A 27,368-nucleotide genomic window follows, 5' to 3' on the forward strand; every position below is an offset into this window, starting at 1 on the left:
ACAAAATAACAAACCCGTGTTATTTACAACTGGTATTGGATCAGTACCAAAAGTTTGGCCTCGGTTTCATGTTTGGTTTTAGAAAGATGATCTTAATGACCCTCTATGTGTTTACAGAACCTGACGAAGGAACAGGCAGACTACTGCATTTCCCATATGAAGCCCTACCTGGACAGCAAGGGCCGCGAGATCCCGTCAGCATTCGACTTTGTGGAATTCACCCGCTCGCTTTTCGTCAACTGATTCCCCGCCCCCGCCTGCCAGTGACCAATCGGGATGCGTTTTCCCCCCTCACAACACAAGGCCAAACTGCATGGATCTGAAATGAAAATTCTCTATAGCATCCAGTATAGCAATATCTGTATCTTGCCATCACTCTTAACCCTGCATATTTATCTGACACTTCCTCTTGCTTCACTGAGTATAGTGTAGTGGATCTGTCTGCATTTTATTGTGATTGTTTTAGCTGTTAAGTGCTTTGCTTTGTTTAACAAACCTATAGAGAGAATATGCTGTAACATCACCCACAAGACTGCAGTGTGCTTAAATAAACGCTACTGGTTATAACTGGAAAGCGTTGTCAGCGTGGTTTTATTTGGAGTAGAAGCATAAATACATGTTTCAACATGAAATGCATATATACAAGTTACAATACATGTGTTTTAAGGGGGGAAAAAATAATTCTTGAGTGGTCTCAGTCCGTCACCTCATTGGCCAGCTGTTCCAGTATTGCAGTCTCCTTTGCACCTTGTTCTGTTAATTCCGCACTGAGCTGCCAGATGTTGACGCTACCATCTGCATTGCCCACTGCCATCAGATTTGTGTGTTTGGGATTGAACTCCAGGCAATAAGCTGGCTGACCTCCTGTGTTCTGGTCAATTGTGGCGGTTGGCCTTAAAGACCTTCTACCCAAATCAAACATTTGGATCAAACCTGCCAGAGTTCAAATTAAATTTGAAATTATTAGACATTGTTGTTATATAAACACAAATTCAAGACCATGCTTTAATTTCACTAAAACTGCAAAAGAGAAATTTGTTTTCACAAATATGTGTACGGTCAATGACGTGCATATTTTTGACCAAGTGCTTTATTTCCTTTTAAAATAATTTGATAAATTCATGACATATGTTTTATAGAATAAAGTTATATTTATATAATACATATTTTATGTTTTGTTATCTTAAACCCCCAAAATGTCAGGTGGTGCAACTGTCTGAACAGATGAGAAAACTATTTAAATGTTGTCTTATAATAATAACTAAATACTATGGCATCATTTTAGGTTTGAATCCTTTCATATAAACAAATTTTATGAATATCAGTAGTTTTAAAGCTGTTGAGATAATTGAAAAACTTTTGTCCAGCAATTTGGACATTTGAGAATGTCAGGGTGGCACAACTGCAAACATAGCTCTTTTATTATGAATTGACAAGGTAAAAACTATAAAAATACTGATAATTTCAAGTATGTGTAGACTGGTTCACTTTCACTTTCCATGTCAGGTGGTATATACATATACACCTATTTTGGTTGTACCGCCTGACAAAAAAAAATGAAAATGAATTTAAACACTTTGAAATTTTATTTAACAACTGAAACTTAAACACACTGTTCATGACTCAGAAATATGCATTATATCATTTTTGAAAAAGGTTTTTAAGAAACAACTTTTTTAAAGCCTCATTTGTCAATGTCCCATGTATGTATATATATGTGTGTGTGTACAAACATCTCACCTTGTCCTGTGACTGCAGCAAAGACTAGAGGGCGTGTAGGTGACCACCTCACCCAAAACACATACGAATCGGACACACGTAGAGACAGCAGGGGGCGTGGCTGAAGCACACTGTGCAGATGAGCTAAACCATCTGTCCCGACACTTACAAACAGATTCCTAAAGTCAGAAACACCAAGAGATGTTACAATTACTGCCAATTAGCCTTAAAGTGGATATTACACAATGTAGAAAACATACAGTAGGGAAAAATAGCACAAAGCTCACCTGTGGAAGGGTGAGAAGTGGACTGAGTGTATAGGGCCCCCTCGTGGAGAGAAAGAGAATTGCATTGGGGCACGCAGTGTCACGCTCTCACCATCAGGGGGCACTGCTGCTACGGTCTCACTGCTGAAGGAGCATTTGAGCACAAGGCCTCCTTCTGAGCCAACCAAGAATGTGTCCAGGTCCCATGGGGAAAGTGCAACAGAGGTTACTCCTATAGTGGTGCTACCTCGGGTCTTCAGGGAGAAAAACAAGAGTATTGTGTTATTACGGTGAATTGCACAGAAATATGTCAAGGTCATATTTCATCCTAAAATCTAACAATTATATTATTACATTTTTTTTTTTTAAATGCATGACGATCAGCATTTTTTATGATTTAGCTAGGATTCATACATACTGAATCAGTTTGCCAAGACCATATTATGACACCCACCTTGCTTGCTGCTCCACTCTGAGGCATTTGCTGTGGGACAAGGGCATATCCAGAACTCAAGGTGAGCTTGGCTTCGGCTCCATCAATAGTCCACAACAGAACTCTTCCTCCTGAACCGGCGCTCAGTACAACAAATTCCCCTCGGCGAGCTCCTGGGACCCAGTTTACCTGTTTACACACAGAAATACTGTGCTTCTATATATCACTGAATGCTTATTCATCATGCCTCAGTCATAAACGTTTCATACCTGATAAACTGGTTCACGGTGGGTATCTGCAGACATTCCTGTATGAGCCAAAATGAGGTCCTGTGAGCGGCTCGTGTCCCAGACCACCACCTCTCCACTGTACAGCCCGCCTAATGCCACAATAAAGAGGAATGGGAATTATCTTGATGAAATGAGCCATTAAAAGGTATTTGTCCTGAGGCTTTATGTTTTTACACTTAGGACAAGAACGTTATTACAATTTCCGGGTTTATGTATACAATAACCTATTTCCTTTGTGCATCGCTACTATTTTACTATAAAGAAAAGGAGAGTATGTATGCGTGTGAATGAATAAAAATCTATTTGCTCAAAATTTAACATAAAAAAAATATTGCTGTGTGCACAATAGTTTCTTGTGCATGTGAAAACCTGTATTTTTTTTGTTTTTGCAAAGATCCATAGATTTGCACTTTAAGGGAGAAATAAATCTTAAAAGCATTTTTTTTAAATGTGTGTCATACCAGCAACTACAGACGGTCTCACAGGATGGAAGCACAAACACATGATGGGAGTGGCCACATCGATGATCACATCCGGCCGCACTGGGTTCAGGTTCTGCCGGTCTAGGTTCCACGTGCACACATAAGCTTTCTCATTGCTCCAATCGCCATCATCCACACTAACCCCAGAAATACATCATTAAAACTGCTTTTATGAACACTGCAGGTGGTTTTATGTTTTTGTATGGTGAAAGGACTGTTACCGGCCAAATCCACAGGCTATGACCGAGCCAGTGCAGTTCCAGGACACACTGGTGACTTGCAGACCTCTTTCCTGAGCAACAGCATGCTGAAGGCGGTACATGCAGGACACCTGTGCAAGAAATCACCAGAAAGACATAAACTGTAATATAATTAAAGGTGCCCTAGAACGTTCTTTCACAAGATGTAATATAAGTCTAAGGTGTCGCCTGAATGTGTCTGTGATTTTTCAGCTCAAAATACCCCCTAGATTTTTTTAAATAAATTTTTTAACTGCCTATTTTTGGGGCATCATTAATTATGCACCGATTTAGGCTGCGGCCCCTTTAAATCTTGTGCTCCCTGACATTTAGAAAGACAATTTACAAATATCACTAAAAATATCATGTTATCATGGATCATGTCAGTTATTATTGCTCCATCTGCCATTTTTTGCTATTGTCCTTGCTTGCTTACCTAGTCTGATGATTCAGCTGTGCACAGATCCAGACGTTAATACTGGCTGCCCTTGTCTAATGCCTTGAACATGAGCTGGTATATGCAAATATTGGGGGCGTACATATTAATGAGCCCGACTGTTACGTAACAGTCAGTGTTATGTTGAGATTCGCCTGTTCTTCGGAGGTCTTTTAAACAAATGAGATTTACACAAGGAGGAGGAAGCAATGGAGTTTGAAACTCAATGTATGTCTTTTCCAAAATTATGGAAGCTTGTTTTCGCCAAAGAATTAAACATTTTTTAAGATAATTGTGACTTTTTATAAACAATTGTGCCTTTTTGATAAACAATTATTATCTTATAATTTTTAAAAGATATTTAATTTTTCAATTGCGAGTTATGATGTCAGAATTGCAAGATTTGACTTTTGCCATTTTGTAGCGAGAAAAAAAGTCAGAATTGCCTTTTTTTTAATTAAGATGTGGAAACAAGCTTCCATAAAAAATAAAAAAGGTCATTTCGACTTTCCAACTATTTTTTTTTCTGTTTTTTTTTTTTATTTTTGAGTTCATAACTTTTTTTTCCTCTCAAAATTACAAATTTATGTCTTGCAATTCTGACTTTATAACTCGCAATTGCTTTTGTATGAAATAAACTAAGAATTGTGAGGGGAAAAAGTCAGAATTGTGAGCTATAAACAACTAAGGGAAAAAAATAATATTGTGAGATAAAAAGTTGCAATTACCTTTTTTATTTTTGATTCTGTGGTGGAAACAAGCTTCCATAATTTACTATATAATACCATTTATTCCATTATTAATGCTATTTTGCATTCAAGGATCTCACCGACTCATTCTGATCCTCCCAGTTCACTTCAAATCCATCAAAAGCATGACTCTTGGAGTTTTTCACCAGCTCTCTGATAACCACATCTTCAACTCTACGCAAGAAGTCCACCAAACCAGGAAAGTCAGAAATGTCTCGATCTAGAGAGAGTGTTTGGCTGATCTGGTCTTGTGTCTGGGTGCTGTTTTCCAACACATCTTTGGCTTGTGTTTCAGCCTCTGCTGTGTGAACTGGACGAGTTTGACAGCTTCTCTGTACAGGAATAAAACAAACACGATAGATACATCACAAAAAAGGACTGATATTTCATCAAGCGCATGAATATTGCGCTTATAAACCTGTTAACTTACTGATTCTTGTGTTTGCTGATGTGACTTTCTCCATGTCGATTCAGCACCAATTAACTCAAGCGTTTCATCCGTAAACATGTTCAAACTTTGCCAGCAAGCGAGAATAAACTATGTTTTATCTTTACCATCAAGACAAAAAGTGTGTATTTATATCGCTACAAATTGCTTAGTCTCAATTACACGTCAGAGTTAGCAGGGAGCTAGCGAATATTTGTATATCAAGCAAGCTGGTTTTTCATTATATTTAAGAGACTGTTTATGTTCGACGAATCAAAATCTGCTTCTATGATGGGGAAAAACAGCAGCATCGCTAATTTTGAACGATATTTTATTGTATTTTGCTTTTGCACAGCGCAGTTCTTTCCTCCATGATTATCCTGGATGTGACATCGGTAACTGCGCTGCCATGGCTACCCTCAGCCAATCAATGGTTGGCTGTCCTCCGCACGTCACTGGTGTTAGCTTCTGATTGGTCAAACTATTTTCCGCACTTTCATTTTGAGATTATAAAAGGCCCTTTGTACTGGGTCGTTCGTACAATTCGTTGCCTTTTGGGCTTTGAACATTTTAAAGAAAGAAACCTAGTTGAATAAGTGTTTTTGTTTTAAAAAGGACGTGAACATGTTGATAACTGTTGTGTTAATTCGTAATAAATTCTATTGTTTAAAAAATACATTGTAAAAAATTGACTGGCACAAACCCTGGGATGAATAATAGCCTCGGACGTCTAATAAAAACGTAATACTTTTTTCTTCCTTTTTGCATTAATCATGAAATATGTCCCCTGTCTTATTTGATATTACATTATCACAGAACATCCTCACGTCAGCTTTATAATCTCGTGCGATTTATGTTTACTTTAAGATAAAACTAAGATTATTAGAACTAGATATGTTTTTTTAAGTAGACAGACTTACCACTTCTGTATCAGTTCATTGACAACAAACACATTTTTGTTTATATTATTAAACTAGGATTTATGTATAAAAACATCAATACATGAGGGTGGACAAGACACTGAATTGTGATACTTTCATGAACACACAAAGTAACATTTAATTTAGACCTCTGAGTTTTTGTTTTGCTGAATGGCTGATGTCCTTTTCATTGTGTGGTGTCAATATATAATTCTTAAATAAGTCAATGTATCAGGATGCAATGAGGTGGACAATAACTACACACAAAACAGAATTATGATTGATCAACTATAAAAAAAATTAACCACATAAAAATGTAGATAAATGTAATACATAGGCATAGATTTGCTTTCACATACCATTCATGAAAATGTAATGATAGTTTAATATACCGCTCTGTATAATCAAACTAATAAAGATGATTTGCGTAAAATCTTGAGTTTTAGGCCCAAAGCAATTGCTACAAGCAGTTAAAATGTAACATTATAAATGTGCCATGTATAAAAGAATAGGAACTAAATTGTATGAATGACTTTCTAGCAACATCAACCCTACTGTCACGACTCTTTGATGAAATACCATTCAACATTACACTAAAAACAATTACATATAAAACTTTCAAAGATGTACCAAAACATTAAAAACCATATAAAAACACATTGTACGTGTTCCTCTGTGTATCTCCAATAAAGAAAACAGATGGAGAAAAGACAAGTTGTAGAGTTCTTTAAGATTCTACAGGCTTTATTATCTCATTTAAATAATCCTTTAATTAGCCAAGCTCAAAATTACAAGAGGAAGTTTTTTTGTGTTTTATTTTTATTAAAAATGTTTCAAACCTCATGGGTGTCTGTAAAACATTACAATGAAAAGTCAATCAACATAAACCCAAATGTTGATGTGTCAAATGCCCGCTTGCCCCACCCGACCCCACTGAACTGTCAACAATAATAACTGCCATACCCTGATATTGACCCCAAATCATTTACAAGAGGTGACAGGAGCTAGCTGGTGCTTTCCTTTTGTCCAATATATCACATAGGAAAAACAGTGTCAACTCTTTGGGGCCCACCTCTGCATTAAAGAAAATATACAAAAAAAAAAAAAGAAGAAAAAGAAAAAAGTGGCTAGGTATGTACGCTATGATTAGATCACTGCACCATGGCTTATTACTTCAATTCACAACCATTCACAGAAAAAAAAAAAAATTCATTTATATACTTAATATATAAACTGCTATTTACTTCAGTTTAGTCTACAGAGGATGACGTGCAGATTGTTAATATTTTGTATTTGTCTTTGGAGATGGTTGTAATTAAAGATGACGCAAGAGGCTTCAGCAACGAGATGCCACTAGTTTTCCAATGCAGGTATTGTATGTCCAGGGAATTAACTGGGTTTAGACATGGTCAGGACAGGAGAGGCTTCAGTAGAACAGAACATGGAGCACAAAATAAAAAAAATAAAAATAAAAAAGCTTTTTTTTGCTCCCATGGTTGGAGGATGACTTCAAAAAGGAAAGAACAGGTACAAGTGATGGAATATGTCCTTATCAGCCTTTAGTCATCCTCCCCATCATCCTGAAAAAAAGAGGTCAAGAAAAAAAAAAACAAACAACAACATTAAAATTGATGATCTAACTGTGGCAGTTTCTGAAGTTTATACAATACAGATATACTTTAAAAATCAATCAGCCAAAGCTTTGAATAAACTCTCACCTCACCATCTTCTCCATCGTCCTCCTCTTCGTCTTCCTCTCCTTCATCCTCATCCCCCTCTTCGTCAATGTCCTCCAAACCCTCCTCCTCTTCCTCATCATCATCCTCTTCACCCTCACCCTCTTCATCATCCATATCAGGGACCTGAGCAGACAGAGAGAGTTAAATGCAAGTTCTGACTCAATGCAGCAAGTGTTTATCAGCGTTTCACAATTATAATATTTCATACCAGGTAGTACTGCAGGGGGTTGGGCCAGATGTCATCTTTAATGACCTCCCCGAGTTCATCAGCCCCTGCGTCAGAGTGGTCGGTAAACCAGGTGAAGAAGCTCTCTGGCTCTTCATGTTGCCGTTTCTTCCCTGCCTTGTTCTGTGTCTGTCCAGTACGCTTCGTCAGGTCCTGCATCATACGTAATCAGTTAATAGACACCCAAAAACAGAACAGCAATTACTCCAAAACTGACCCAAAGAATTGATTTATTAAAAAAAATATATATATTTTTTTAAAAATTAACCCACCTTTCCAGCCTTCCATTTGATTTCAGTGGATTTTGAAGATGGGTCACCACTCTCATTCAAGTGGAACTCTTTTGAGAGGACTTTGTTTTCAAAGTATGGATTTTCATCAAAGTACTGCACATAAAATTACAGGTCAGACATTTGATTTTGTCAGACATTACTTTCAAACTTGACCAGGCGAAAAGGGTTACTTACAAAATCTATTCTGTAACCTGATTTGATGTCCTCAAACTCTGTGACCTCCACTCTGGTCAGGTAATGAAGTGCTTCTTCATCCTCCTCACCGAGCAAGGCTGAGACTATTAGTGGAAAAACAATACATTACAAGTGAATATATAAACAAACAAGCAAAAGCACAGAGGTCACCCATATTTAACAACACAGAGGATGGGTTTCAATTTCTTACCTTGTGGATGGTTGACAAATGTTGTGACCCAGAAGTTTGGAATTTTGGCTATGAGTTCTGATCTCTTCTGGAAGAATGGCTGACGTAGCTTATTGTACTTCTGCTCTACTTTTAAAATTTCCTCACTCGCCTGCTCATTCAATCTGTGAAAAGCAACAAAAACAAAATGCATCAACTGTGCACTTACAAATAATACTTAAGAGGCACTGGCAAATTTACCTGTCGATTTCATTCTGTACTTCATCAATGTGTTCAATTGCCTCCTGTTGCTCTTTTTCTGAAATGCAATAAAATAACATTTATTCGCAATAAAAATAAATAAAATAAATAAAATAACATTTATTCACAATGTTCTTCATGCGTTATAAAATGTAGTAGGATAAAACTGCACGCACATGCAATCCTTATATAAAAGTCATGTTTTTTATGTTAGTTTATAAGTCACACACACAAACAACTATATATATATAAAGGAACAATGTAAACACGACGCATTGCGTATATCATAACAGAACAAAAAGCACCATTATTTTAAGCTAATCTGATCTGATTCAAAGCCACAATAGAGAGGTTAAAGTGAAAGCGAGGTGTAACGCCGGACGACCAGCTCAATCCGGTACAGTTTCAGCAGCAGCTGCGCAAGGCCGCGAGGTTTAAAAGGAGGAGGCCACGCGTTGGGCCACATTTACCGTCCTCCTAATGAATTACACATTACTGCCGTGCATTTAAAGTATCCGAAAGTCATTTCGCCCCACTTGAGCGTCATTAAAACACGTCTACGGTGATGTGTGATGGAGCGGCAGCGTGGTTTTGTGACACATGTGGGAATGGCTCGTGATGGCGGGGGAGACACAATAACCAGTTAGCCTATTAGCACACAACATGGGCTCAATACAGCGCACTCATTATTTTCGACTCACTGGGGGCTTAAAACGACACACTCGAGCACACAAGTGAAAAGAATATGGAAATGTGTGTTTTGATAAACTAAATGGCGCTCGAGCGCAATGTTCGTCGCGCGTGGCACAATAAAGCCGCCGCGCGAGGAAACATCATGGCCTCCGGTGCGCGCGACAACCTTTTGCTGAAATTACCCTGCAAAACTGGACTTCTGCTGGAATAAACGGTCACAGACTCGGGCTTTACTTAAAGATTAAAATAAACACTAAGCGAATAGTTAAAACTGATATTCGTGCTTAAAACGCAAGAGGTGTAAGTTACTGAAAATGGCGGTGCGCAGGAGGCCGCCATTACTTTACCCGAGGTCTCGTCCGCTCCGTCGTGATTCGAGTTCTGCTCCTTTCGGCTCACTTTCGCCGCCGACGCCGACATTATTCCCCCACAGCCGAGGATTTGCCTTCTTACTGCTGAAACAAAAACTCCGGAACGACCTCCTCCGCTCGAGGAAAGCGAAAGAAGGGGAAATAAAGTTGGTTCTAGCTCAGTTTAGAAGTGCGAATATCACAACGTGTGTTGCGCTTCCCCTCCACACATACAACACACTCAAATGAGAGATGCGTATCACACCACGCACCTCCTCTTTTCTGACACCCGCCACTGTGCTCGCATGCGCGCCCTCTCTGGCAGTCCCGAGAACGCGCTTTAGGAGAATAAAGAGCCACGCCTCCTCCATATAATATAATATAATATTATATAATAATTGGTAAGATTTTTCATTGTTTTTGAAAGTCTTTTATGCTCACCCAGGCTGTATTTATGTGATAAAAAATACAGTAAAACAGTAATATTGTGAAATATCATCACAATATAAAAGAACAGTTTTATATTTTAATATATTTTAAAATGTAATTTATTTCTATAATGGCAAAGCTGAATTTTCAGCATCATTACTCTAGTCTTCAGTGTCACATGATCCTTCAGAAATCATTCTAATATATCTAATTATTATTATTTTTTTTTGGCTTTTGAACAACAGGGAACATTAATGACATTAAATATGTTATGCAGTTGTAAGTATACAAAATAAGGTATTATATACTGCCGTTGTTAGAGATTAAAGGATTAGTCCACTTTCAAATTAAAATTTCCTGATAATTTATGTCATCCAAGATTACTGCCCTCCACAGGTTAAAGTTTGAACTAATTATTATATACTTGCACTAGCATATTGTATATGACAATTTAGTTCAAACTTTGACCTGAGGAGGGCAGTAATACACTTAGCAGTGTCTACACTGCCGGAATTCAAATAGAGAAGAAGAAGAGAGCTATTTCAAGATGAGCATTTATGGTTAAAATGTATAAAATTTTTATTTTTTTTTAGAAAATGAGTGATGGATTCTCTAGATAAGACCCTTATTTCTCGTCTGGGATCGTGTAGAACACTTTGAAGCTGCACTGAAACTGTAATTTTTACCTTGAACCGTTTGGAGGCCATTGAAGTTCACCATATGGAGAATAATCCTGGAATGTTTTCATCAAAAACCTTAATTTCTTTTCGACTGAAGAAATAAAGACATGAACATCTTGGATGACATAGGGGTGAGTGAATTATCAGGAAATTTTAATTTGAAAGTGAACTAATCCTTTAATATACTTGTGCACAATGTGAACAACTAATTAATCAACTACATAAGACATGTAAATGTTCTGTATGAATATACAATATATACATACACATTCCATATATACATACACTCATACACCCATACATACACACACTCGTTATATAGACATATATACACATGTACGAGTACATACAAACTCATTATACCTTCACATGCACCTTTAAACATGCACATTCCTAAACTTGCATGTTAGCAATTGTTAAATGCATACATAAAGCCCACATATACATATTCAACACTTAAAAATGGAACTAATATGCTGATTTGATGCACATTATAATTCTAAATGTTGAAAACAGTTGTGCTTCTTAATATTTTTGTGGAAACAATGATACATTTTCCCAGAATTCTTTGATGAATAGAAAGCTCAAAAGAACCGTATTTATATGAGACAGAAACCTTTAACAACATTATTGATGCATTTACTGTCATTGATCAATTTAATGCATCTTTGCTGAATAAAAATATTAATTTCTTAAAAAAAAAAAACACTAAATAAACTTGTCCCATCATACTGCTGAGTGACAAGACAAAGATTAGACATACCAATAGAGTTCAGTCCTGTTGCTTTGTTGTCCTGTCTCTTTACCCACATTATACACCATATTTCATATATATATATATATATATATATATATATATATATATATATATATATATATATATATATATATATATATATATTCACAACTTTTACATTCATATTTAACCTGATATGAATTTTTCAATTTATGAGATTTATAATCCAAAATATTGAGCTGTAAATCAGTTTGAAATCCTGTAATATCAATTCCTTCATTCATTAATTAACCTGAATGCCAGATTTGTTAGTGCTTATATATTTTTAGATATTTGACACTTTTTTGTAGGCCTATCTGATGGTGTTGATTGTGTTTTGGCAGAATAATGAACACAGGCCTATGGATTTTGAAGAAAATCATACATGCATCAATGCTTATAAATATTTAGCTTAGCTAAACTTCATCTATAATAGACTTAACAGTTACACCGATTATACTTTAATGCTGCTTTCAATATGTCAGTGATGTTTTACACGCCTAGTTTTACAAAGTGCGCGGCTGATATCACATAGCTACGTCACGCAAATACCTTTGTGAAGCCAGAAATCATAAACAAAGGAGATGAGTGTTTTTAAAGGTATTCATATATCACCTAATACACTTTTTATTTTATTTATTTATTTAAAATACAGTGATGCAGGACTTTAGCTATATCACTTGATGTTTATGTTTTCTAAATCACAAATTAGGCAAGTGTACTAATTGCCTTTAGTTAACTGTAGCAAAGCTTTTCATTTAAAGTGACAGAATAAACTAACTGAATTATAGCGTGAAGACTGTAATACTAGTCCTGTGATCTGGACCTTCTAAATTTGGGAATGCCCTGCAACCTTTGTTTTAGTGGCTATTTTTTTTAACTATTAAGCTACTGCTACATACTTCTACAAAGAGCAATTGTTTTTGACGTTTTTAAACACTCCTCCATTTATTTCCTCTTCTTCCACCACCCCATATCCCTGCTTCACGTTTTTAGTTATCAATACAAGAAAAAATAATAATAATAACTTTAAAAAAAAAGGACTTTTACTTTAAAAAATAAAGCAAATTTACTGAAGAAAGGCGTGGCCGAATATTGTTTCCTGCTTCACATCGCGTTCAGTTTCGGCTTGGTAGGAGGATTGGGAAACACTAGCATCACTCCGCTGCCGGGAGTCGGGAAACTGAGATTTTTTTTTTTTTTTACAAGATCAAAGCGTTTATTTAATTTTCACGTTATGATTACGTCAAATTGTGTTCATTCGGATATATCCTAGGAAGTTCTCCGAGGAGCGCAAGGTAAAATGTCATTTAAGTTATCGTCTTCTCGATCGATGTCGCTTTTCCTTCTGGATTGTGTCCCAGTTTGATTGTGGGGAAAGTGTGATTTAGACAAGCTTATGTCTTGTTGGAAATAATGTTCCATTTGTCATAAGAGGTGTCATAACTTTTATGTACGTTATGTGAATTATGATTCCTAATATCAGCTGGCAGTGTCATAGTCAAGTTACACATAATGCATATGACACATTACATGAATACACTACACACTGCTTTTCCATGAGTATTTTTTAAGTTTAAAAGCCACAAATCCTAAGTTTTTTTATAAATATAATATAATAGATTTATGTTTGACAAACTAGTATTGTCATCCACTTTAATTATATGGTGATTTTGGGCCTGTCCCACATCAAAGGACTTCTGTCAGATGTCATCAAATTGATTTAATCTATTGAATAGATAATTATTTAACTGTATTTAAATTGATTCATTAATCAAATTTGTGCTGTGCAATTCTATGCAATGCTGTGTAGAATAGTTTTACATGTATAGCATGTCACACCAACTTCTCTATATATTTTTATTCCAACTACCCATATATTAAGTTAATAAGAAGTCTCTATCAAAGCTTAGAGTTATTTTTAAAAATAAATTACAGTCCTTCTTCAGAATGTGTCATTAATGGCTAGAGGATTTCTTTTAATGTTGTTCGGAGTAGTCTCTGCTGAGTCTATGGCATCCATAGCTTTTTTCCCATGAAGGCATTTGATGAGCTGGTTTGAATTGATTCTAGCAGGCAGCAGCACATTCCTGTCAACCCAACGCCCCCAAACATCCAAAGCATTTTGGGGAGTGCTTCAGGGTAGAGTATATGGGTAATGGCAAACCCTCATTTTGCATAAGGTTGTAAAAAGGTTGATTGCAGTGGGAATAATCATATTGTAATAGTTACTTTTTTGCTTTGCTTTATTTATTGAGCATTTCTGTCAATAATAATCGGCCGATATATGTTAATTTTTAATGTTAATGTTATCGTTATCGGCCCGATAAGAAAATTTGTTTGATATATTAAAGGGTTAGTTCACCCAAAAATGAAAAAAATGTCATTTATTACTCACCCTCATGCCGTTCCACACCTGTAAGACCTTCGTTAATCTTCGGAACACAAATTAAGATATTTTGATTAAATCCGATGGCTCAGTGAGGCCTTCATAGGGAGCAATGACATTTCCTCTCTCAAGATCCATTAATGTACTAAAAACATATTTAAATCAGTTCATGTGAGTACAGTGGTTCAATATTAATATTATAAAGCGACGAGAATATTTTTGGAGTGCCAAAAAAACCCCCAAAATAACGACTTATTTAGTGATGGATGATTTCAAAACACTCCTTCATGAAGCATCGGATCATAAATGAATCAGTGTATCGAATCATGATTCAGATCGCGTGTCAAACTGCCAACGGCTGAAATCATGTGACTTTGGCGCTCCGAACAGCAGATTCAACACGCTGATTCATTTATGCTCCGATGCTTCCTGAAGCATTGTTTTGAAATCGGCCATCACTAAATAAGTCGTTATTTTGGGTTTTTTTGGCGCTCCAAAAATATTCTCGTCGCTTTATATTTTTCTTGGTCTGTAACAGATTCATGTCAGTTTTATTACTTTCAGATTCAGAACTCAACATTTCCCAGCCCACAGCTCAGCAGAGATTGGTTAGTCAGGCATTTTAAGGTGCTGAGATTGTCAGGTTTAACTCAAAATATGTGGCCTTTTGCTAATCATCTTCTTTTAAAGTCAACAAGAAATCAAAACCAGCCTTATTTGCTTTTAAAATAACTGTTCCTCATCATACAACTGAATGATTCATCAGTGCACATTATTTTAAAGGGAAAAAAAGGGTTTGTCTTTATTAGTGATGCTCTGAAATTTTTTTTTATTTTTTTACCAAAACCAATCAGAAATCAAAATTACCCCGTTTCACAGACAAGGCTTAAACTTTGTCCCAGACTAAAATGCATGTTTTTTTTTTTTTTTTTTTTTACGTGACGTGAAGGCCAAGTATTGTTACCCATACTCAGAATTTGTTCCCTGCATTTAGCCCATCCATGTTAGTGCACACACATTAGGAGTAGTGAGTAGTGAACACACACACTGCAAACTGTGGACACATGCACACGTCCAGAGCAGTGGGCAGCCATTTTTGCTGTGGCACCCGGGAAGTGATTGGGGGGGTTAGGTGCCCTGCTCAAGGACACTTCAGTCGATTCCTGCTGGTATTGAGAATAGAACTCGCAACCTTTGGCCGAAATAGAAAAAAAAAAATTCCTGCTGTTTCAGCTGAATTTTTTTGGTTGCCGAAATTTCACTTCTTTATAATCTCAAAGAATCAAAACATCCCTCCAAACTTCTCGCTCCATGTAACGTCCCTTTTCACAATCCAATAATTCACAATGAATAAAATCATATCCTATCCTCCTTTTTTTCTCTCATTGAATATCTTGAATCAGAAATGGGGGCTGTGAAACTTGTTTCCTGTTAACTTTAATCATTTCAAAACATTATGAAGTCAAAGAAACATTTATAGCATAAAATGCTGTTATGTTTTGCTTATATGCATGCTCAACTTTCTCATATGTTATGGTCCTTCTATGAGTGCTTCATTATAAATTAGTATATTGGTTTTAAGATATTTGGGTGGAAGCAACTGCCTGCATACCCAGTGGGACGTCCTGTGGACCGGGCAGAGACACTGACCCAGTTGTACCTCTCTTGAGCTGACTGCACTCTGCTTGATCACATTAGCAGCTCTCAGAGGAATGATTTCATTGAATGGAAGCTCTTATTAGTAGCGTCATGGTTCTTATGTCTCAGACCCTTGGCAGGGATTTGGACTGATGTCTCACTTGATGGTAAAAAACCATTAAAAGTAGTGTTTCCTGACTATGTGCTGTTTAGGGATTTTTTATAGGCTTATTTACAGGTTTTGGCCTCCTGCTGTAATAATTGCAGACTGTTCAGTGTGTGTGTGTGTATAATCAACTGTCCAAACAAACACATTCCTCCCATCAGCCTTCATACTCAATTAACAAGCGGCTGCTGTGTCAGGTCTGCAAGGAATTTCCATTAGATGTGTGTCTGAAATAGCTCGAAGAATATTCCAAACACTGAATTCATAGGTTTTTGGTGAGATACAGTGAAGGAATTGAATCCCTTGAACTTCACAGGACCATCTTGCCTGTTTTGCATATCAAACGGTTTGTTTAGGCAGAGCGTCAGTAGGTCAGGACTGTGGTCACCGTTTAGTGGGCCATTAGAGATTCCTGGACTGTTCTGTCCTGCTTGGATTCCCTCTCGAGAGAATTAGTTCTTGTTTTTGTTTTTCAAAAGCTTCGTATTATTCCCCACAAAGTCCTTTTTCCTTTAATGTCTGAGAAGAAGAAAAAAACACAGAACTTCACTGTGGCCCAATGTCTTTACCACATGTATCTACCTCGGCAAAACAACATCTGTTTTATTTGTGTGTGCACTGCTTTCTGGCTTTTAGGATTGTAATCTTCTATTCCTATTTTCACACATTTATTTTATTCCGAAGAGAGGGTCCTTTTTTTTTTTTTTTTTTTTTTTTTTTTTTTTTTTTACCCACAGCACTGGATGCATTTTCTCATCCTGCACTACATGAGCCAAATGACTTTCCACTATGTTCCACATATTTAAGGCAACGTCACACTCTGTCGCTTTCACGGGCAAACCGACCACCCAGCAGGAAGTTTAAACATGGCCATGAAGTCCAAATGCCCATTCACACCAAGAACGATAACTTTAACGATAACTACTATAGAAACATCCACACCAACAGGTGATAACATTCTGTTTATTATTAGCACGTGCTGCAGTTATGTCTTCTACTGCTTTAAATCTTGAGCTCTTTAAAGGAATACTTCACTTTTTTTGAAAATAGGCTCATTTTCCAACTCCCCTAGTGTTAAACAGTTGAGTTTTACCGTTTTCGAATCCATTCAGCCGATCTCCGGGTCTGGCGGTACCACTTTTAGCATAGCTTAGCATAGTTCATTGAATCTGATTAGACCGTTAGCATCTCGCTCAAAAATGACCAAAGAGTTTCAATATTTTTCCTATTTAAAACTTGACTCTTCTGTAGCTACATTGTGTACTAAGACCGACGGAAAATGAAAAGTTGCGATTTTCTAGGCTGATATGGCTAGGAACAATGATATTACGCAGCACCTCTCACAAACGTCTCCATGGTCGCAAGGCACGCTCCCTGTGCAAGCAGGGGGTCACAGCCGCTGCGTAATATCATTGCGCCTGCTGCACCCATGGTACGGCAGCAAAGTTCCTTGATTATTACGCCAGAATGAGAATATAGTTCCTATAGCCATAACGGCCTAGAAAATCGCAACTTTTCATTTTCCGTCGGTCTTAGTACACGATGTAACTACAGAAGAATCAAGTTTTAAATAGGAAGAATACTGAAACTCTTTAGTCATTTTTGAGCAGGATGCTAATGGTCTAATCAGATTCAATGAACTATGCTAAGCTATGCTAAAAGTGGTACCGCAAGACCCGGAGATCGGCTGAATGGATTTGAAAACGGTAAAACTCAACTGTTTAATTTTAGGAGAGTTGGAAAATGAGCCTATTTTCAAAAAAAAGTGTTCCTTTTAAAGTCAGGTGGATTCTGATTGGCTGTCAATGTTTTTATCATTCATCAGCTGGAAAAAATAATTCTGAAAGTGATTCCAATGATATCGTTCCTCTGTGTCGTTAATGTTATAGTTGTGGTGTGGACTTCCTATTCTCACATATTAGAATGATTGTTCAAATTTAGTTATAGTTATTACAGTTGTTGTTTTTGGTGTGAACAGTCAACCCTCTACAATGTGAGTAAATCAGTCGCATATGCAAGTAAATTTCGCGAGAGGCGATTAAAAAAATGTTTATATTAGCCAAATACTAGTAAATTGTATGATTTACTGGTGCTGTCTGTGTTTTTAATGTTAATCAAACAACAGACTCACTGCAAAAAAAACTCACTCGCTCTTGACTGAATAACTTTTGTAACTTTAATAGGGATTAAAGGATTAGTTCACTTTAAAATGAAAATTACCCCAAGCTTCACTCCCCTTAAGCCATCCTAGGTGTATATGACTTTCTTCTTTCTGATGAACACAATCAGTGAAATATTAATAAATATCCTGATGCATCCAAGCCTTATAATGGCAGTGAATGGGACTAATGAGTATGAAGCTGAAGAAAGTGCATTCATCCATCATAAACGTACTCCACACGGCTCCGGGGGGTTAATAAAGGCCTTCTGAAGCGAAGCGAAGCGATGCGATGCGATGCGTTTGTGTTAGAAAAATATCCATATTTAATAAGTTATGTAGTAAAATATCTAGCTTCCGCCAGACCGCCTTCCATATTCAACTTACGAAAGAAGCGTGACTGACATCGCATCAGTAGGACGTAGTGTAAGAGTTTTGAACTGTGAGAGGCATTACACTTTCTTCCTAAGTTGAATACGGAAAGCAAAACATTACAGGCGTCTGGTGGAAGCTGGATGTTTTTTCATTTATATAGTTCTTGCATTCCATGTAAAAAGTCTGGTGCGTAAAATAAAACATTTACTAGCCAATGGTGACTCGAGCTTCAGTGTGTCCATAGAGGGTTGCAACAGGCCCTAAAGAAAAGTGTTATATCTCTCCCTATGCAGGCTCTGGTTTTACTGTGTTGTGGACCGCCATTATAACAGATGCTTCTTTATGTACCTGGAATGACCCTTGACTCCAGTAGACACAGAAAGTCACACAATTCCTCGGCATAGTCTGAGTTGATTTGAAAGAGAAACCTTCCCCCATCCTCAAAAGCTTTGAAAGCATCCTCTATTTCTATAACCTCCTTCCCAATTGACCAATGCTTAGACTGACTCATTTTAGAGTCATAGAGTACATATGATTCATAATGTTGTAACCTCAAAAATTTAATATTGCTTTCATTTTAAAGACTCAGTTCAGACAGAGTTTGCACTTTCAGCTCAGATTCCACTGGCGATCATTGAGTTTGTCCTGTTACCCGATATGAATTTGCTTGTGTGGTCCCGCATGTTTGAGGCTGTGTGTCTTTGAATTGTTTTTAGAAGCGTGTTGAAGGAAATGTCTATGTATTGAAGCATTGTGGCACTGTGGTTCAGCGTGTTCAGATTTGTGCCCGGTAGCCTATTTCATACTGAATGCTGAAATCAAGTCTGATAGAAAGTTGGCCGCCATGACCTCTCAAGTGGGAAGTTAACTCCGGCAACTAACTCTGCGCAGCTGAAGAATTTTACTGCAGAGTGTCTTCTCTTTCCCTCAGGGCTTGTATAATTACATTTATGATTTTACAGTTTCTGAGAAAGAAAGAAAATTGAAGAAACTTACCATGGTGCTCAGCTTCATTGCTAACACTTACTATATTTTCTGCGATTTTATTTTGATTTATTTATTTTTACACATTATGGAAGCTAGAATTAAATAACGTTTAGAATTTATTTTAACTTTTTTTTTTTTTTTTTTTAGATGAATTTAAAGAGCTACATTTTACGATACTATCAGGTTTTGCTTAATGTGACTATATTCTTTCAGTCAGCATTAATTGTAGTCTGGAGTTGGGTGTGGTGCTTTTTGTTTTGACTCCTGTTCAAACATATCAACTTAAAAGGCTTGTTAGGGAAAATAGGGGTGTTTGGGCTGATGTCTATCCGGGCATGCCTTATCTGTTTGCCATCAAAGTATCCAAATCGCCTTAGTTTCGATTTGCAAAGAGAGGCCACATAGGGTCAAGGAAAGTGTCAGAGTTCAAAACTGCTTGAGCATGCACAGGAGTCTCTGGTTCTTCAACATGTGAGTACACTTATACTTGCACAGACCTTCCTTTTAGATCTCTGTTGTTCTTATATTATGATTTTTGTAGCTACCTAACCCTCATAGATGGGCTAGGGCAACATTACATATTTATTATGACACATGTACATACATATATACTCATACATACACTAATGAGGACCATCTTCACAAGTATGCTATGAAGGAAATTTACTGTACTTGAAGAAATAAAGAATTTTGACCTCACAATTGGAGTGAAATGTTAACACGCACAAACAATTTCACTTTTCAAACAGCTTAAATGTATCCTCTGTAGTGTACTGCATATAGCTGCTGTGTTTTTCTAGCCTCAGGCCTAGCCCTGTTGCTCTTGACGTTTAAAGCCTTTTAAGGCTAGATGCAGTTGGTCAGCTCTTCCAACAGGCCTGGCCTCCACCCATGATGATGTGATAAGAAAGGCAGTTCCATCCTCTTCTGACTCTCCTCCAATCACACAATGTTGTGTGCATTCAAACACTGGCCAATGACTGTTTTCCCCTAAAGTGTCTGAGTTTACAGTGTGTGTGAAGCTGCATAAATAGAGTCCTCTGGGACCGTAATGTTACATTCCAACTGTCTCCGAGCAAAAACATAGACTTGTACACAATGTGTTCCCCGAGGAAAATAACCAGTGCTGGAGTAAGGTAATGAGATATTTCGATTAAAGCTGTGCATGATTGAATGCTATTGAATGCTACAGGACAAAAAAGATAGGTCTGAAGAAGAAATTATGTTTTTGTGATGTATATTTTTGTCTGTGACTGGATTTACTTAGAACTGCATGCCATAGTGTTCAGAAACTTCTTTCTTTTAACACTGTTTTTATTTTCTGAAGGAGTGGGGTATTTTAATTTGTCATTCAATATTAACTTGTTCTGCATTTTAGTTTGTTCCATTTGAATCTGCATAAATGCAGCCAGTTTAATCCAAATGACTCATCATCTGCTTCCCTTTATTTAGATTACGCTGTAAATGTATCAAAAACTTGGAGCCAAGCATGAAAAAGGCGACCAAGCCCACGGCCGCCACCTCCAGAACCTCAGCGGGCACTAAGGCCCCAGGCAGATCTGAGGGGAGCAGCATTATGGGCACAGGTGGCAAGATGACAAACAAAAGCCATAGTTCAGCTCCACTGTCTAAGGTAACTCTTTAATATGGAGAAATCAGAAACATTTGTTTGTAATCGTAATCAATAGAACCAAGTTCTAGCTAAGAATGTTGCATTTAACTTGTGATTTGTCTGTAGCAGATCATTAACTTAATGTTTTGCATGCTAACCAGGCAAAGAGCAATGATGATCTCCCAGCGGTCAGTGCAGGAAGTGGAGCAGTATCCATAAGCAACAGTAACACTACTGCAAGAAACAAGAGAGGAACCTTCTCTCAGAACACCAGCAGCACTGAGACCAGGTCCAAGACCAGTTCAGGTAGCGCTAAGCATTGCATTGATTCTGAAGATGTTAAAGATGTTAAAATCTTCTGTTTGTGTTGCAAAATTACTAGTGGCAAAATTACCACTAATGAAATATTTATTTAATATTTATTTAGTTATGTAAATGTTTCAGCTTACAACCATTTTTTTCTCTTGTAGGTTTTTCAGGAAGGCGTGCCATGACCTCCACAGCCAAGGATCCAGGCACAACCCGAGAGAACATGCGAGAACGAACCAGAGCTAGTGCTGCCAAGAAGCTCGCCGGTCCCAATGATGCCATGCCTCAGAAGCGGTCACGTTGCCATACCGTAGCCGAGACTGAGTCTCGGATGAGCAAATCTCGCTCAGACAGCCAGATAAGCCATAAAGCAGTGCTGGAATGTCAAGTGAAGGACTTGCTGGGCTTAGCCAAGAGCAAAGACCTGGAGATCCTCCATCTCCGCTCTGAACTTAGAGGTATGAAGGCCAAGCTTGGTCTGGAAGAACATGAAGCTCCTGATCCAGAACAAGGTTCTCAAGAAACCAAGCAGCCTCAGGAAAAAGAAGTTTCTCCTGTGATCAGTGCCACTGATGTAGAGTCCACTCTCCTCCTCCTTCAAGACCAGAACCAGGGCATCCTTGATGAGCTAAATATGCTGAAAAGTGAAAACCGGATGCTGAAGGATCGCCTCAATGCTCTTGGCTTCTCTCTGGAGCACCGTCTGGACAGCCCTGACAAAGGTCTGCGTTGCCCGTCCCTTAGTCCTGAGCCTGTAGCTTCCGGCAGCAGCGGAGGTCACCGTGAAAGCAGATGCGGTGGCATGCGCATGTCTTCTGCAGAAGGCTCCACCCAAGGCTCTACTGAGGACCTGCTGTCAGAACCGAGACGTGTAGGCTCTCCCGATGCAGTGGACAGTGAGTGCAGTGAGGCCTACCAGCCAATCATCTCCAGTGATGATGCTCTGGACGCGCCCTCAGGTTGTGGATCATCTTCTGAATCAGAAGGAGGGCCACCAAGCCGGGAACATTCCCGCAGGGGCAGCAGCGGGAACACCAGTGAGGTTTCTGTGGCCTGCCTGACTGAGAGAATCCATCAAATGGAGGAGAACCAGCACAGCACATCAGAAGAACTCCAAGCCACCCTGCAGGAGCTTGCTGATCTGCAACAGATCACACAAGAGCTGACCACGGAGAACGAACGCCTGGGTGAGGAGCGTGCCATTCTTGTTGACTCCCTTTGTCAACAAGGGGAGCGTCTAGAACTGTATGGAAGACAGCTGGACTACTTCCGTGGCCTTCTTGACGAGCACCGGGTGGCGTATGCCAAGGATGACGAAGATGCCAAAAGCGGGCGCTATGTGGAGCTGGAGAGACGCTACGCCGAGCTGAACGAGGGCTCGCGTTTTGAGCGGGAGCAGCTGCTTGGTGTGCAGCAACAGCTAAGCAGTGCGCTCAAGATGGCGGAACAGGAGAACGCAGAAGCCCAAGGCCTGATGTCAGCATTGAAGGAGCGTGTCCATATGGCAGAGAGAGCTGTGGAAATGGAGCGGAGGGAGCGGGCTGTTGCCAAAGCAGAGTTGGAAGCGCTGAGGGTGGTGTCCGAAGGGGAGCAGGTAGAGCTGAACCGCTGCAGAATCCAACTTGAGCAAGAGAGGCAGAGAGTCGCCCAGCTCCTCTCCATCCACAATGCAGGGGATAAGACCGACATACGCCACCTGCTGGACAGCGAGAGATTAGACAAGGAGCGAGCCGAGGCCAAGGCAGCACAGTTACAAGAGGAACTGGGGCACACGCGCAGTGAAGCTGCCCAGCTCCAGGAGGCAATTAGCAAGGTGAAATTCACAAACACATTTTTCTTCTGTTTTGTCTTTAGCTGATCACATGCCTGATGTATCCCTGCTAACATGTAACCTTGTGTTCGCTAAAGCTTGAGGGTGAATTCCGAGCATTTCGCGACGATATCCAGGCACAGTTAGCGGAGCAGAAGCGGCTCCTGGAGCAGCAGTGCTCTGAGCTAGAGGAGAAGGATACAGAGATCGCTGACATGAAGGAGACCATCTTTGAGCTGGAGGATGAAGTTGAGCAACATCGCGCTGTCAAGCTCCATGACAACCTCATCATTTCCGACCTGGAGAGTAAGTCACATGACAAAATGGTTTCCATGGCTCACTAAACACTATTTATATTTAATTGACACATTAAATATATGTACAGTCAAACCCAAAATTTATTCAAACACCTTGAACATTTCATTCATTAATACAGTTTATTCACTATAGTTTAAAAAAAGGTAATAAAATATGACAAGATCTCAGAGTTAAACTGTGTCAGAAAAATTTATCTTAATTATGTCAGATAACACTTAAAGGTGCCCAAGAACATTCTTTCACAAGATGTAATATAAGTCTAAGGTGTCTCCTGAATGTGTCTGTGAAGTTTCAGCTCAAAATACCCCATAGATTTTTTTAAATTAATTTTTTTAACTGCTATTTTGGGGCATCATTAACAATGCACTGATTTACACTCGGCGCCACCCCCTTAAATCGCGTGCTCCCTGCCACACCAGCTGTCGATTATATTACAGCGCATTTTCAAAGTTCACACAGCTAACATAACCCTCAAATGGATCTTTACAAGATGTTCGTCATGCATGCTGTATGCATGCTTTCGAATTATGTGAGTAAAGTATTTATTTGGATGTTAAAGTTTTATTCTGAGTGAATTTGAGGCTGTCCTCCATGGCTAACGGCTAATGCTACGCTGTTGGAGAGATTTATAAAGAATGAAGTTGTGTTTATGCATTATACAGACTGCAAGTGTTTAAAAAATGAAAATAGCGACGGCTCTTGTCTCTGTGAATACAGTAAGAAACGATGGTAACTTTAACCTCATTTAACAGTACATTAGCAACGTGCTAACGAAACTTTTAGAAAGACAATTTACAAATATCAGTAAAAATATCATGATATCATGGATTATGTCAGTTATTATTGCTCCATCTGCCATTTTTCGCTGTTGTTCTTGCTTACCTAGTCTGATGATTCGGTTGTGCAGCTCCAGACGTTAACTGGCTGCCCTTGTCTAATGCCTTTTATAATGTTGGGAACATCATGAGCTGGCATATGCAAATATTGGGGGCGTACACCCCGACTGTTACGTAACAGTCTGTGTTATGTTGAGATTCGCCTGTTCTTCGGAGGTCTTTTAAACAAATGAGATTTATATAAGAAGGAGGAAACAATGGGGTTTGAGACTCACTGTATTTCTTTTCCATGTACTGAACTCTTGTTATTTAACTATACCAAGGTAAATTAAATTTAAGCAAAACATGTTCAGGTCAAAGTGTCTGAAGGTTCCAAATTTTTAACAATTTTACTGGTAGTCCACTGTATGAAGAATTTTTGGGTATAATATGTCAGTTTACTTTATTTTGCTATCCTCACTTACATAAATGAACTATAGTGTCCTGCACCCACTAGTAAAAATATATTAAAAATGTCTGAATAATTTTTGGTTTGACTGTATATGTATACATTTATATTTAATTAATACATAATATTGAATATATTTATCAAATTAATATATTTAAGCTAAGGCACTTTCACACCAAGTATGATAACTATAACAATAAAGATATAGTTCTAAAAATCATTCTAAATATAAATGAATAGCAGAGTCCACACCACAACTATAATGGCACAGAGGAATTATATCATTGAAATCACTTTCAGAATGATTTTTTTTTTCCAGCTGATGAATGATAAAAACATTGACAGCCAATCAGAATCCATCCTGATCATTTAAAGCCACAGACGACAAAACTGCAGCATGTGCTTAAAATAAACAGATATTGTGTGTTGGTGTGAACGCTATTATATCATTATAGTTATCTTTGTAGTTATCGTTCTTGGTGTGAACGGCCTTTAGACTGAAGAAAAAACTTGCTATATCCAAGGTTTGTATTAGTATATACTTATCTATAAATATATCCAATGTGCATAATGTAAGATAGATCTCAAGTAAAGAATTGTACAGAAAACTTGTTTCTATGCATATAACAAGCAAATTTGTCTGGTATTGACCAGATTACAGATGTTGACCAGACAGTTTTGTTTTCATTATTTTGTAGTTATGCAGGCTTCTGTCCACATAGAGGCGTCATCGAGCTATCTTGAGTATACAATACAGACATTTTCTTGACTTAACATGTCTTTAGCTTTCAGTTTCGTTTTATTGGCATGATAGTTTTACTGAAAAAAATAGCATAATTGTATAAAAATAAAATTAAAATTAGACATTTGAATAAAATAAACTTTCAGCAACACATTAATGAACATTTAACTTTCTTTATAAATCTGCATTTATTTCTGCCATATTCCCTCCTCAGATTCCATCAAAAAGCTTCATGATCAGAAATATGATATGGAGAAGGAGATTAAGGTTCTTCACCGTAAATTGCGGGTAAATTTCCCCTTTTTATGTGCTGTGTATATTAGGATTCTTATAGTAATCTTAAAAATGGTTTGAAATCAGTACTAACAAGTTAAAAAGGAATTTATACCTGTATGATATTATGCTTTAGCCACATTGGACCAGCGGTTTGGAAAATGGATTCGGTCAGCATGTGATTCATAGTGCAATATGACATTCTCTAGCCGTTGAGCGTACATCGGTTGTAAACTTATTATTTTGGTGCATTGTGGGATTGAATGAGTGCACTCTATATCGTCTATTATGGTTTCGGACACCACTACAAATGGCTGTCCCCTCAAATAGTGCCCTATTTAAGCGTATAGGGGGCGATTTTGGACACAGCCCATGATTCTCCAAATTAAGTTAACTGACACCTGTCACTCACAGGAGGAATCAGCTGAGTGGCGTCAGTTCCAAGCTGATCTGCAAACGGCCGTTGTCATCGCCAACGACATCAAGACAGAAGCTCAGGAGGAGATTGGAGACCTACGGCGTCGCCTTCAGGAAGCTCAGGAGAAAAATGAGAAGATGAACAAAGAGCTGGATGAACTAAAGAGCAAGAAGTAAGAGATGTAATGTACATTTACAACCCAATGTACATATGTTGTGACTAGGATGTTGACACTCAGACACAGGATGTGTGATTGTGTTTATATGTGCAAATATTTGCATATGCTGGAGACTTGAGTGTCAGTTTGTGTCTTGTGCTACAGGCAGGAAGAGGAGCGTGGCCGTGTTTATAATTATATGAATGCCGTGGAGAGAGACCTGGCTGCACTGAGGCAGGGGATGGGCCTGAGTCGACGTTCCTCCACTTCTTCTGAACCATCGCCCACCGTCAAAACACTCATCAAGAGCTTTGACAGCGCCTCGCAAGGTTCACAAACACATGCAGATTATGCAGATACATGCTCATATTTGGGGTGGTGTGGCCTAGTGTTTCTATATCTTAGCTGGTGATTAAAAGTTTGTTGGTTGTTCGAACCCCACAAGGGCGATTGACTGACCATTGTGCCCTTAGTTTTCTCAAGAGGTTTTCTCTAGAGGTTTTCACCTCTCACCTCTGCAAGCGTTTTGCAGGTCACTTTTGATAAAGATAGGAAATTACAAATTAGCAATATGACATACTAGCATGTGGGGGCTGCACTATATATTGAAATTAAATCGATATTGCAATATGATTTAGTGCAGGCTGCGATGAAATGTAATAAATATATGAGTCACTGGTTTGAGAGTGATGCGCAGCATGTACACACCTGATGTCATGAGCTGTGGGCATATAAATGAACACAGTGCTGCATTTCACTTCATTTTTATTTGCCAACAACCCTCCAAAATAAAAGCTTGATGGGTTACTCATTGAAATTGAAATATTGTAATTTTACAGTAAAATTATTACAATATATTTGACAAATTATTTTGTTTATTTTTATTTAATAACAATATCATGATTAAATCATAATTATTATTTTATAGTACATATTTTTCAACACCAGAAAAAATTTGGTGTACAATTTACTTTGAATTTTC

At 38.0% G+C, this 27,368-nt stretch overlaps 4 protein-coding genes across 12 annotated transcripts in view; 2 read left to right on the forward strand and 2 right to left on the reverse strand.

Moving 5' to 3' along the window:
• Positions 1–574, forward strand: part of sptan1 (spectrin alpha, non-erythrocytic 1) — a 35,378-nt gene extending 34,804 nt beyond the window's left edge. For all 6 annotated transcript variants that reach the window (XM_048165268.1, XM_048165272.1, XM_048165273.1 and 3 more), the window contains one exon: positions 118–574. In XM_048165268.1, coding sequence (XP_048021225.1) covers positions 118–243 — 126 coding nt within the window. In that variant the 3' untranslated portion in view covers positions 244–574. The remainder of the gene's footprint in view (positions 1–117) is intronic.
• On the reverse strand, positions 573–5,457 carry dync2i2 (dynein 2 intermediate chain 2). Its single transcript, XM_048165277.1, has 9 exons — positions 5,045–5,457; positions 4,695–4,946; positions 3,412–3,521; positions 3,170–3,327; positions 2,688–2,797; positions 2,440–2,607; positions 2,007–2,239; positions 1,741–1,898; positions 573–933 (listed from the first exon to the last, which is right to left on the reverse strand). The coding sequence occupies exons 1-9, from the start codon at positions 5,120–5,122 to the stop codon at positions 695–697; spliced, it is 1,506 nt and encodes a 501-aa protein (XP_048021234.1). The 5' UTR covers positions 5,123–5,457; the 3' UTR covers positions 573–694.
• Positions 5,458–6,679: 1,222 nt separating this feature from the next.
• On the reverse strand, positions 6,680–10,189 carry setb (SET nuclear proto-oncogene b). Of its 2 annotated transcripts, none has more exons than XM_048165278.1 (8): positions 9,864–10,189; positions 8,824–8,881; positions 8,605–8,747; positions 8,394–8,497; positions 8,199–8,312; positions 7,909–8,079; positions 7,680–7,823; positions 6,680–7,541 (listed from the first exon to the last, which is right to left on the reverse strand). In XM_048165278.1, exons 1-8 carry the CDS (start codon positions 9,934–9,936, stop codon positions 7,521–7,523), a joined length of 828 nt encoding a protein of 275 aa, XP_048021235.1. In that variant the 5' UTR covers positions 9,937–10,189; the 3' UTR covers positions 6,680–7,520. The 2 variants fall into 2 exon arrangements, with proteins under 2 accessions (XP_048021235.1, XP_048021236.1); XM_048165279.1 differs by having other exon boundaries at positions 7,685–7,823; positions 9,864–10,132.
• A 2,661-nt stretch (positions 10,190–12,850) lies between these two features.
• The window catches only part of specc1lb (sperm antigen with calponin homology and coiled-coil domains 1-like b), a 45,926-nt gene continuing 31,408 nt past the window's right edge, over positions 12,851–27,368 (forward strand). The window contains exons 1-8 of one of the 3 annotated variants that reach the window (XM_048165557.1): positions 12,851–13,048; positions 20,916–21,096; positions 21,237–21,381; positions 21,546–23,197; positions 23,293–23,500; positions 25,753–25,826; positions 26,226–26,401; positions 26,552–26,715. In XM_048165557.1, coding sequence (XP_048021514.1) covers positions 20,953–21,096; positions 21,237–21,381; positions 21,546–23,197; positions 23,293–23,500; positions 25,753–25,826; positions 26,226–26,401; positions 26,552–26,715 — 2,563 coding nt within the window. In that variant the 5' untranslated portion in view covers positions 12,851–13,048; positions 20,916–20,952. Of the gene's footprint in view, positions 13,049–20,318; positions 20,600–20,915; positions 21,097–21,236; positions 21,382–21,545; positions 23,198–23,292; positions 23,501–25,752; positions 25,827–26,225; positions 26,402–26,551; positions 26,716–27,368 lie in introns of those variants that run through there. The other 2 variants (XM_048165556.1, XM_048165555.1) reach the window with 2 other exon arrangements.

Source organism: Megalobrama amblycephala, linkage group LG18, assembly GCF_018812025.1.
Source record: "Megalobrama amblycephala isolate DHTTF-2021 linkage group LG18, ASM1881202v1, whole genome shotgun sequence".
Lineage (NCBI taxonomy): Eukaryota > Metazoa > Chordata > Actinopteri > Cypriniformes > Xenocyprididae > Megalobrama > Megalobrama amblycephala.

What these genes read in the sequence shown, in the direction of transcription:
- dync2i2 (XM_048165277.1), bottom strand. Translation starts at nt 5,122, where the DNA reads ATGTTTACGGATGAAACGCTTGAGTTAATTGGTGCTGAATCGACATGG. An exon ending in GGGAGGATCAGAATGAGTCG is followed by an intron (nt 3,522 to 4,694) that starts GTGAGATCCTTG and finishes TTTCTTGCACAG; the next exon opens with GTGTCCTGCATGTACCGCCT. An exon ending in ATAGCCTGTGGATTTGGCCG is followed by an intron (nt 3,328 to 3,411) that starts GTAACAGTCCTT and finishes TTCTGGGGTTAG; the next exon opens with TGTGGATGATGGCGATTGGA.
- setb (XM_048165278.1), bottom strand. Translation starts at nt 9,936, where the DNA reads ATGTCGGCGTCGGCGGCGAAAGTGAGCCGAAAGGAGCAGAACTCGAAT. An exon ending in TCAAATGGAAGGCTGGAAAG is followed by an intron (nt 8,080 to 8,198) that starts GTGGGTTAATTT and finishes CGTATGATGCAG; the next exon opens with GACCTGACGAAGCGTACTGG. An exon ending in ACGATGGAGAAGATGGTGAG is followed by an intron (nt 7,542 to 7,679) that starts GTGAGAGTTTAT and finishes TCTTTTTTTCAG; the next exon opens with GATGATGGGGAGGATGACTA.